This window comes from Saimiri boliviensis, chromosome 6, assembly GCF_048565385.1.
Source record: "Saimiri boliviensis isolate mSaiBol1 chromosome 6, mSaiBol1.pri, whole genome shotgun sequence".
Taxonomy (NCBI): Eukaryota; Metazoa; Chordata; class Mammalia; order Primates; family Cebidae; genus Saimiri; species Saimiri boliviensis.
In genome coordinates, this window is record NC_133454.1 from 84,450,025 (window position 1) to 84,462,155 (window position 12,131).

Below are 12,131 nucleotides of genomic sequence, written 5' to 3' on the forward strand. Positions count from 1 at the left end.
GCTACCCTGTCTTTGAGGTTTTTGTTAATTATTCATCTTTAAGTTATTGCTGTCTCTTTTGAACTCTGATTTAACATTTTTCTGTATTGTATCTCATCACTTTCCATAACATTAATAGTAATAATACTATTTTTGTACTTTAAGCCATACATTATACTCTGCTTTATTTCCTTTACCTATATTACCAGATTTTTCATATGAGCCCATTATAAGGTAGACATTACTATCCTGATTTTACATTGAAGAAACTAAAATGTTCAGATGTTAAATATATTACTCAAGATCACATAATTTAGGTTAAAGTTTAGGTTTCAAATTGAGCTATGTTTGCTACAAAACCGTGTCACTATGTTAGGCTGCCTCATGCGTGAGTAAGGCAAATGAAATAAATGCTTTGTGTGTTTAAAATAAATTTTGTTATAAAGGAAATAAAATAATGAATTAATGAAATGTTCAAATTGTGGACTTTAAATACAGTTTGAATTTTATACTAGTTATAAGATCAGTGTTGGTAATTAATGCCATTATATATAATGAGATAATCAGCTAACAAAAAATTAAGAAAAAATTAAAAATTACAGTTATTTGCTACATGTATATATATAAATTTTAAGTTAGAATTATACCATTTGTTATATAATTTATGCCAACAAATGAATGAAAATTTTACTTTTTTTCTTTTTAGAATCCTGGAGGCGGAAATGGAGTTGATCTTTCAGTGCTAAATGAGGCTCGCAATATGGTGTCAGATCTTCTGATTGATCCAAGCCTTCCACCACAAGTTGTTTCCTCTCTACGGAGTATCAGTAGCTTAATGAGTGCTTTCTCAGGTTCCTGTAGGCCAAAGATTAATCCTCTCACACCATTTCCTGGATTTTATCCGTGCTCTGAAATAGAGGACCCAGCTGAGAAAGGGGATAGAAAACTTAACAAGGTCAAAAATCATGCAACCCTATTTATCAAATTTAATGATATTTTCAAATTAACTGCTCCTTTAAAGTCTATATAAAATACAATTTTCCTTTCAAGCACCAGATATAATATAGAGCTGCTTGGGATGTTATAGGCCTTTATAAGCTCAAATAATTATAGAAGAGTATTCAGTTTTTATTTTAAATACATTGCTGTGATTAGTAGTTATAATTTGAATGGTAACTATGTATTATTATTCTTGTTAAGAAGTAGGCTACAACAAGCAAATTTTGTTTCAGGCTTCTACAACAAACTAGTAGTCAAATCATGTTATTGTTCTATTTTATTCTTTAGAATCCAGGAATTATTCTTGTTGAATCAAGAAGAAATGGCCATTATAATATTCATTTTATGAATTACATAGCATTATTTTAAAATTATTTTTATGTGTTTTGAACCCTCTTTTCCCCCTGTTACCTACTATAGATTACTGTAGTTCCGTAAGCATTAATTTTTCTGTCATTAGAATAGAGGATTAATTTCACTTTAAAATATTAATATTTCAAAATAGGATTTTCTTTAGAAAATAAATACTGTTCGAAATGGATATGCATTATCCTTGTTCAGAGTTTTTACTTGTTTTATTTGACTATTATCAATATCTTTGACAATAGCTAAAATCATAAAACTTCAAAAGTAGAAACATTTAAAAAATTATTTTACTCAACCACTTTATTCCAGATAAGGAAACTAACGAAGAAGAGATGAAATTTGTTTCAGTTAATTTTGTCAATTGTAATAAAGCTTATAGAACTTAGAAATAGGTAAATACAGTTTTTGTAGGGATTCTGATCATCAGTTAATTTTATCAGTTGTCAGCATTGGGGTTTAGAAATGTTGGAAAGTTAAGCAAACCCAATTAGAGGAAAAGGATTTCAAAAGTGTTCATCACAATCTGGATCATAGTTATGTGATGCTTTTATTTTCTTAAAGTTTATATAGTAGCATCTACATTAGTCAACCCCAATTAATTAGTGCTTAGTTATATGACTTCTGTTTTAGCACTCTACCTTATAAGAAAGAGGTTAATCACAAGCATCCAGAGGGCATAGCAGTAAACCATCAATAAAATAACTCTAATATATTCTTGAGGCAGTTGTCACTCTGCAATACTCTTCTTTGCATTTTCTATTAATATCTGATACTCAGGATAGAAATTTTTTTAAATAGTAATTCTTAAAAATTTTAATTAAAAATCATATTGATATCAGCGTTTAGTGTGTAGAAAAATGTACTGGTACATTTTAGAAACATTTTAAACATAATATTAATTAAACAGGATGCCTAAATGCCTCACTTCCTGAGCATTGTAGTTAATCAAGGTTAATTTAGGTTCTGGAATCTACTGATAGAGTAAGTCATATAAGAACCAGGAAGTAACCCTTATTCCTTTTCTTCATGTTCTTTAAACTACTTATTAGAATTCTATGTCTAATTTGTCTCTCCTTTTGGAAAGCATGTAAGAAGCCTGATGCTACTTCGGAAAAGAGCAATGACATTTATAGAAAAAACAGTAGGCAAAAGGGAAAAGGAACAGTTAACTTAATATAATTATCTTATATATGTTAAGAACAAAGAAAGATCATATGAACCTAAATTATAGTCAACAAGGATATTAACATAAAGAAGTTTTTCCCGGAGGTCTAATTAACTGTTAACCTTTACAAAATCAGTGTCCTTGAGAAAACTGATATATAAGACAGTTACTTATCTCTGAGATTGCTGCAGTGTCTGGTGATAGAGGAAATTCATAAGAAGCAGAAAGTATTATATAAATCTCAGTAAAACACTTATTTATAGTGGTCAAAAATGGAATATTATTATTAATTGAACATTTGGGTTATTTGAGAATGTTTTTAAAAATTAGGGCAAAATGTTAATGCTAAAAGTGTTCTGTATTTAACTCAATCATTTATTTAAGCTCAGAATCCTGCAGTTTCTCCTGATTAACCACTAAGTAAATTCTATAGCACTGTATTATAAAAAATTTAGATTATAGGGCTGATCATCCCTGATCCTAAGATTGTCCTCTGAAGTTGATTTTCAGGGTAAGTCTTTCATATCCACTTTTAAGATTGCTAATTGTTTCTTTCTCATGAAACAAGCAATAAAATTACAAAAGAAAAAGAATCTAGTTTAAATTAGAGTTCAGACATATTTTTTAGTAGGAGGAAGAGGAATAGAATAACAAAATAGAGTGTAAAATTTGGAGTAAATTGACAGATTTTCAGAATAGAATGTTCCTTTTTTCTTCATACATGTTAAAAATATACTTATTGACATTTTCATGTGCCATCATTAATATTACATATATGGCATATTAAAGAGTGACATTTTTAACCATTGTTAAATTATTCAACAGGGACTAAATAAGAACAGTTTGCAAACTCCACAGCTGAGGAGGAGCTCAGTTACTTCAGGATTGCTACCTGTTGATCTGTCTTCAAGGTGGGAACGTAATAATGTGAAAAGGCCTCACCAAGAATTTGGCATTTCAAGGTAAAATCTGCAGAGCCTTTTAAAAAACTTTAATCGAATGCATCTACTTTGTTTCTCTCAATAATGTTCAAATAATTCTAGAAGTAGAAAGGAATGGTTGAAGTATTTTTGTTATAAGACAACATGTGTAGTAATAATATGGTATAGTAGAGAATACGGTTATTAAAAAGAAGCTAATGTGTCTTGTCCTAAAACTTGATAGGCTGGATACAAAATGTGCTGGATTCCTGGGAACATAAGATAGTTTGGGGAAATTAGGAACAACTTAGGACTGGGTGCTGGGAAAGTTTTTAATTGATAGAAGTGGCCATTACAGGGCTAGCCACCAACCCAATGAATAGTATCCAAAGGTAGGTCTGTAGAGTTACTGACTTCTGAAAAGAGGAGCATGTTTCCAAGGCTCATCACAGTTGTTAGGTTTAAGGTAACCAGACTTTCAAATCCTGTTCCTGCTGGAGGATGAGACAACTAATATGTTTTATATCCCGTTGAGGCTTTACTTGGAACCACACAATGCTAATCCTATAAACGAAAGGCATCAGTAACTTTAAGTAAATGGGGCTGGGAAAATACAGGAGCTGAAATCTCACAAATGTAAATGTATACATTTACCCTGATAACAAAGGATTTGATAATAACAATACTCTGTCTCTTGAAAGCCAGGAAAAATACTGATCTCTTGCATGGGTTTATTTTAAGTTTTTCTTTACTCAGCCATCTAATTACATTACTTTAAATCTAGAATTGGCATAAATTCTGTGTTAACCACTTTCTGTTATTACTGAACATGATTTTTTTTTTTTTTTACTTTTGAGCTGTATAATTTCACATTTGAAACAGTAGATGGCAGGATTGGATCACAGTTATTTGTTAAAATTTATGTTAACATTTACATGTGCAAGATAATCAGATAATTATAATTTTCTGGATTCTTTGGTGGTTTATTAATTTGAATCTTGTATAATATATTCAAGTAGGTGAACTACTTTTTGTAAAAGAAAAATCGAATGAAATGATGTCTAAAACAGGAGTGGATTGAAGTATGAAGAGTACAGTACAGGAAAATGAGCATTGCCCCAAAATTTGCCATGGCCTGAACGTCGCAGTCTTTATTTCTTTTTCTTTTTGTAAAGGAAGTAGGATATAGGGAAGTGAATGATGTCAGGAACAGAAAATATAACAGTATTTCATAACTATAGGTGGCATTATTTTGAGAATATTGTTGGGTTTTAAAAGGAATGATAAAAATGTTTTATATTTTAACTGTTCATACTCATGTAACAGCTATATATTTGCAGTTAAAGAAACATTTGATACATTGAGTTAAGGTCATTTTTATCCTGCTGCCTCAGACAATTGAGGTAAAATAGAAACATAGTATGGAGAAAACTAATCTTTAACTCTGAAAAGTGTTTATTACATAAAACTAAATGTAGGCAGATTCTATATAATGACTTAACTCTTATTAAAATAAAAATATATGCCTCATAAAAGATTTAGAAATTTGGAGAATAAAGTAATTGATGGTATTACAGACATCTATTTTAAAGAGATCAGGCTAGAGATATTTTTTCTAGTTTGTAGAAGCTGGAGCCTCTTGGTAATAAGTGTCTATCTGTACTTTGCACATAGATAAGTTATGATGGGAATATATGAAACATTTACAACTATTATTCCTTTTCAAATTCAAGTCTCTGGATCAGTGCTGTCCAATAGAAATCTTTGCAATGATGGAAATAGTATGTATCTGCACTGTGCAATATGGTACTCCGTAGATAAATGTGGCTGTTAATCATTTGAAATGTGTCTAGGAATTGAATTTTAAATGTGACTTAATTTTTATTAATTTAATTCAGATATAAAGAGCCATATGTGACTGTTTTGTAGATGTATGTGACATCCATATTAGTGCAGCTCTAGATCTTTAAAACATAGTGATGTTTTGTTCAGGAACCTTTAGACTTTAGTAGGACAAAACTAAGACGTACGACTCTGAAATCATCTTGACTTTATTAGAGTACTCCAGAATCGAGATATCATATTTTTGATTTTGAGTCTTGAGCTTTGGATTCTGATCACAGTTTACCTGACTGATTTTAACATGCTTCCAGTGTTGAACCTCTCATTTCCTGAACCTATGCCTGTACCCAGATTTCTCATCACTCCAGCTGCTTTTTCATCTGTTACTATTGTTCTGAACTTATTTCCTGGCACAATGCTGCCATCCTCTTGTGGAGTGGTTGCTTACAAAATTGATTTACCTAGAGACTTTGGTGTTATCTTTGCATCCTGTTACCTTATTCTACAGATAACAATTATCAGATATTGTTCTATATTATATTTTACTCTCTATTCCTTCTCCTTTATCACTTTGCCTATACTGTTTTATGCTTTTATTAGTACTTATTTGGGCTATTGAATTAGCCTCTTAATTACAGTTTCCAGTATCCTTCTTGATTTGTTTCATCTTCCACCTTCCACTAGAAATCTTCCTTAAATAAAACTGTGATTACAGTTGTCCCTGGGTCTCCTTGGGAGATTGGTTCCAGGCCCCTCCTCTTCCCATGGATACAAAAATCCATGGATGCTTGAGTCCTTTATATAAAATGGTGTAGTATTTGAATATACTCTCTACCCATCCTTTCATATACTTTAAATCACTGCTAGATTACTTATAATACCTAATGTAATGTAAATACTATGTAAAGAGTTGCTATACTGTATTTTTAATTTGTATTAGTTTTATTATTGTGTTGGTTTTTTTTTTTTCCTTGAATATTTTTGATTTGAGGTTGGTTAAATCTGTGGATATAGAAACCTCACATACAGAGAGCTGACTGCATGTGGTTTTTCTAGTCGTTGCATTTTTGGACTCTTTACTAGTGCTTATAGAATAACGCCCAAATTCCTAGTGTAGAATATGAAACCCAATTATTACCTCATGACAAAGCTGCAACTCTTACTTGAAAAAAGTAAGTGAATTAACATAGATGAGCAGTCTTTAAAATAATGAGAACAGAAAAATGATATGGAAAACTTTCTAAGTAAAAACAATAGGTATATAACTTGTTTAAGACTCTTCCTTGATGTTTGCTGATAATTTTGTTCTTTAACTTCATTTAAAAATAAAGCTAAATTATGTTTTAAAATAATTAAAATACAAACAATGAAATATAAATAAGGTATTTGGATAAAAAGTAATACCCTGTTTGTGTAAAGAATAATATAGGATTTAATTTTGCTTTTATTCATGCTTTGCCTAGAGAAAAAAAGGGAAGTATTATAATCCTGGGACTATGATAAAAATAATTAGAAGGAAAAGGAAAACACAGGAAAGAAGAGTTAGTGCCCCATTGAACAGCTACCCTATTCCTCTTGTTAAGAGTTTATTATTGTTCATCTTTTAGAGGACCTGAGATTTCACTAATTAAGGAGGCCATTCCTTTACAACACCAAAATATGTTTCCAACATCACCTTCCTCTGCTCTTCTGAAATTCTAGTCAAGCTGAACTATTTGATCTTATCTCTCTCCATCTGTGCACCCCTTTAATTTAAAAAGCAATTTAACTGGAATAGATCTCAACTTCAGTTCCGTATATTCTTAGCCTGGCTCAGAAATCACCTTATAAGAATAACACCTGGAGGTCTTTCTCCCTTGTCCAAGGAGAAGTACTCTTTTTTCACCTCTGAATTTCCATAACACCTTTTTTTTATGGCACTTTTCACATTCTACTTTGTGTCAACCATTACTACTCCTCTAAATTCTGTTTGATTTCTGCAAAGAGTTTGAGATCGCATTAAAATGGATCTTTGAAGGTAAATGGCTGCCTAACAAGTATCCTGCAGAGGTATGGTATTCATTTGGGATTATGACCCTTAATCTTGCCTTTTACAGTTTTAGATCTGGGATGAGATTTCTCTGGTCAGAAAGTTCCAGGAAAGGTAATTTTCTGAATTTGCTGATGATTGAAGTACCCATCTCTGAATTCTAGTTTTAGTTCAGGCTGAATATCCCTTATCTAAAAGGTTTAGAGCCAGAAGTGTTTCATATTTCAGATTTTGGAATATTTGCCTATGCATAATGTGATATCTTGGGGATAGAACCCAGTATTCATTTATATTTTATATACACATAGCCTGAAGGTAATTTTATATAATATTTTAAATAATTTTTTGCGTGAAACAAAGTTTTGACTGCATTTTAACTGTGACCCATCTCATGTGGTCAGGTGTGGAATTTTCCATTTGCAGAGTCATATCTGTACTCAAGAAATTTTGGATTTTGGAGCATTTTGGATTCGGGATGCTCAACCTGTACTTAGAGTTAAAAGAAGACTGAATTGCTATTTTTGAACTGGGTGATGGGACCTAACGTCTGAGGGCAAGCAGCATATATTCAGGGCTTACAGGTCACTCCTTTTGAACTGGGTTTTCCTGGGGAAAAAAATAGGCAAGTTGTGTTCAATTACCCTGTGGACTATCAACTATAGTTACCTGCTACACTAAAGAGACTTGCTTGTAAACCTGTGAGTCATTGTTTATCTTCACCACTGCTGTGCAATCAAATCTAATAACTTGCCTGGCAATAGTGTGTTGCCTAAATTCTGTGCCTTATAATTTATCAGACACTTGCACCAAGGTTATATTAGCAAGCTTAGACCCTGTTTGAATCCCTGTAATTCAAGAGGGCTAATTGTGTCATCCTACTCAGCTTCTTAAGACAATGACTGTAAAATTAGATACTACAATTATCAAATTTATATAACTGCAATTGAAAAATTGAGTTGGTACAGACCTTGTTAAGGTGATTTGTATTGACCATCTAGAAATCAGCTCTTAAAATACAGCTTAGCTCAGTGACCATTACTTTTGACGTCTCTTGTAATTGTCCATTTGCCTTTGACAACTCATTCCCAAGTGAGTAAAAAAAAAAGAAAAACAAACTCAATTTCTTCCACCATACTCTGACAGCACACTTCTGATACCAGATGTGTGGGGATTTCCTTGCAAGCAAGCAAGCAAGCAATTCTATAGTAGACATAAGCTAGGTGTCCTATAATTCAGTTATTTCTTATTCTCTTTCTTTTTTTCCTTCCCTTCCCCCTCTTCTCTTTCTTTATTTCTTTCTTTCCTTCCTTCCTTTTTCTTTTTTTTCTTTTCTTTTCATTCTTTCTTTCTTGTTTCTTTCTCTCTCTCTCTCTCTCTTCCTTTCTTCTTTGTGTGTGTGTGTGTGTGTGTGTGTGTGTGTGTGTGTGTGTGTGACAGAGCCTCACTCTGTTGTCCAGGCTGGAATGCAGTGGCATGATCTCAGCTCACTGCAACCTCTACCTTTGGGTTCAAGTGATTCTCCTTCCTCAGCCTCCGAGTAACTGGGATTACAGGCACATGCCCACACCTGGCTAATTTTTGTATTTTCAGTAGAGATGGTGTTTCGCCGTGTTGGCCAGGTTGGTCTGGAACTCCCGACCTCAGGTGATCTGCCTGCCTCAGCCTCCCAAAGTGCTGAGATTACAGGCATGAGCCACCATGCCCAGCCTAATTCAATTATTTCTGATACCATCTACCTGGAGAAAGCAGCAGATCATACTGGTTAAGGATTCAGTCCCACAAAACTGATGCCCACTCCTGATGCCAATAGCAAGCCTCGGGTTATTTTGCCTGTGCTTCTGACCAACCATCTGTAAATCAGGGTTCCCACAGCCCCTTCCCTGGGTTCAGGTAATTTGCAAGAGCAACTGGCAGAACTCAGGGAAGCATGTTTACTGGTTTATTACAAAGAATATTTTAAAGGATTCAAATCAACAGCCAGATGAGGAGATACAATGGACAGGTCTGGAAGGGGCCTGAGTATAGGAGCTTCTGCACCTTTGGAGTTGGCGTATGCCACCCTCCTGGCTTGTGGACATGTTCTTGTTCACCTTCCTGGAAGCCCCCACATGATTGGCTATTCACAAGTTCCTCAGACCCAGTCCTTTTTGGTTTTTTATAGGAGCTTCATTTTATAAGCATGATTGATTGAATCATTGGCCGTTGGTGAGCAATTTAAGCTTTAGTCCCTCTCCTCACCCTGGAGGTTGGGGAGTGGGGCTGAAAGCCACCATCCTCTAATTCTATCTTGGTTTTTCCAATGACTAGCCTCCATCCTGAAGCTACCTAGGAGCTGCAGCCTCAGTCAACTCATTGGCATACAAAAAGACACTTTGGGGATCCTCAGGATTTTAGGAGTTATATGCCAGGAAACAGGCATACAACTAAAACCAAATATATATTTCACAATATCACACCAAGTCTGACTTTAATCACCTTCCTACCAACTATTAATAGTCATGGAACTACTAGCCTGGTTATCTTCTGCTTTCTTCAGTATTGATTTATGTAATTTCATTGAGGTGTGTGTTTACGTGGTGCTGGGGGCAAGACATGATGGGAAGTTTCTTGAACGAATCTGAGAACCTATCATTTGACCTGTAAATCTTAATTCTAAATAGCTAAATTAATGTATGATATATTGAAATTGTTGAAAGACCCTGGATAAAGGTAGAAAACAATAGAGCAGTGGTGTGGTGTTATTCTGAAAGGAGAAATCTCTCTTTGACTTGCACATTAATTAGGGAGTGGCCTTTGGTAGAATATACAGATTTTTCTATTTGAATGTTGCCCTGGGTGGTATGTTACTCTTTTTTTCCAGTATTTGCCACTCCACATGTAGGCATTTGCCAGTGTGAAATAATCAAAAGGATAAGAATCCAGCTTAAGAGAGTTTATTCAAATACAAAGCTGAGGGTGACCATCCAGGAAAACACAGACTCCAAAGAAATAGGATCAGTGCTTCAAAGTTGAAAAGTTAAGATCATATTTGTATAGGCAGAAAACAGACATTTAGCAGAATAACATTTTCCACACAAAGTTGGTTTATGAGTTATAGCAGTTTGATTAGTTACAGCTTGTTTGTTTTCTTTCTCCAATTTAAAAGAATATATTTAACATTCCATCTTAGAAAACGGGTCTTTGTATAGGGGAAAAAAGAGGGAAGTTAATTTATAATGAAGATAAACAGTAAAGAGGGAAGGAGTCTTCTCTGGCACCTTTTAGTTTTTTGCAGCATTTAGCAAAGCAATGTAAGTAAGGAAAAAAAGGCTAATCTGTAATCAGGGAAACCAAGTTTATACCTGCCTAGTGACTGAGGTCCCATAATCACATTCCTTTAAGGCTGAAAATAAAAGTTTCAAAAGTTTGGTTTTGCATTACTTATTTTCACACAGAGAAAATATGAAGAATGACTGAGGATTGGCAAGGAGATGAGTTCATTGGTTGCTATTATGTGCTTACTGCTTGTTTTTTGCCTACACTGATAATAGTTGTCAATACCTGTGAGGTTAGGGAACAGAAAAAAATTAAAAACTATACTTTAGTCCAGTAGTTCTCAGTGAGGTCACTATATCAGAAACTCCATCTTATAAGAACTTGTTAGAAGTGCAGATTATCTGTCCCCACCCCAGACTTAGGCTGCTGGTCTCATCCCCAGGGTTTAGCCTATGTTTGAAGAAAGCCTTCAAAGTAATTGTGATAACCTGCTTTAGCTCGAGGATCAGCAATCTACAGCCTATGGACCTAATTTGGTCTATAACATGTTTTTTTGTAAGTAAAATTTTATTGAAACAAAACCATACCCATTTGTTTATTTAGTTTATGGATTCTTTTGTGCTACAGCAGCAGAGTTGAGTGGTTGCTACGGAGAATTTATAGCCAAAAGTATTTACCATCTGGTTCTTTACAGAAAAAGTTTGCTGACTCCTGCTTTAGGCCTTAGGCACTAGAGGCCCAAATTCTGAATGTATGAGAATATATATGCTAATTAAAATGAAGACCATGAAGAAAAATGATAAAAGTTTTCATGGCTTTTAAAAATTTTAACCTGCTATTTTTCCGTTTTAGTCAAGGATGCTATTTAAATGGGCCTTTTAATTCACATCTACCGCCTATCCTGAAGCAAAGGTCATCTTCTATATCACTGACCCACCATTTAGGTCTGCGAAGAGCTGGTAAGAAATCATTCTTTATGACTCATATACGGGGGTTCTCAAAGTATATGATAGTGTAAACACTTTTCATTACACATTTATGGCTAATTTTTAATACAATTTCATGTGTTGTAAGTTAACATGACTAAGCAGTTTGGGTTGGCTGCTAATTGACTGTTTGCTAATTCTTTCAGTAAGCAGTTTTAGAACATCTATGTACCAAGTGCTTTGCTAAGCAGTAGGGATTCAGGGATAAAATATAGAACTATTTAACCTGAATGGTTGCAGACCCAGGACAAGGGAAAATCTTCAAGAAAGAGTATTTCTTTTGTAGAATGGTAATTATGGAGAAAAAAATTAGTATTAGAACAGAAAAAGCCATGACTTCATCCTGGAAAAAAACATTCTAATAGGAATTTTCTTTATATTAAAAGATTATAGAATGCTTAAAATCTTGGACAAAAGATATTTTAACAAATATAGGAATAGCAAAGCAATACAGATACATTATGGCTGATAGGACATAGGTACAATTTGTGATTGGGATATACAATTACAAAATTCTTTTATACACAATAAACTATAAAGCATGTGAAGAGGTCAGAAAATGTTATTGTTAATCAAGAAAAGCAGGCATT

General features: G+C 33.6%; 1 protein-coding gene across 2 annotated transcripts in view; it reads left to right on the forward strand.

Annotated features, from left to right (window-relative positions):
* PDE3B (phosphodiesterase 3B) overlaps positions 1-12,131 on the forward strand; it is a 237,028-nt gene that overhangs the window by 129,447 nt on the left and 95,450 nt on the right. For both annotated transcript variants that reach the window (XM_074401124.1, XM_039471383.2), the window contains exons 3-5: positions 686-934; positions 3,335-3,471; positions 11,408-11,514. In XM_074401124.1, the coding sequence (XP_074257225.1) occupies positions 686-934; positions 3,335-3,471; positions 11,408-11,514 (493 nt within the window). The remainder of the gene's footprint in view (positions 1-685; positions 935-3,334; positions 3,472-11,407; positions 11,515-12,131) is intronic.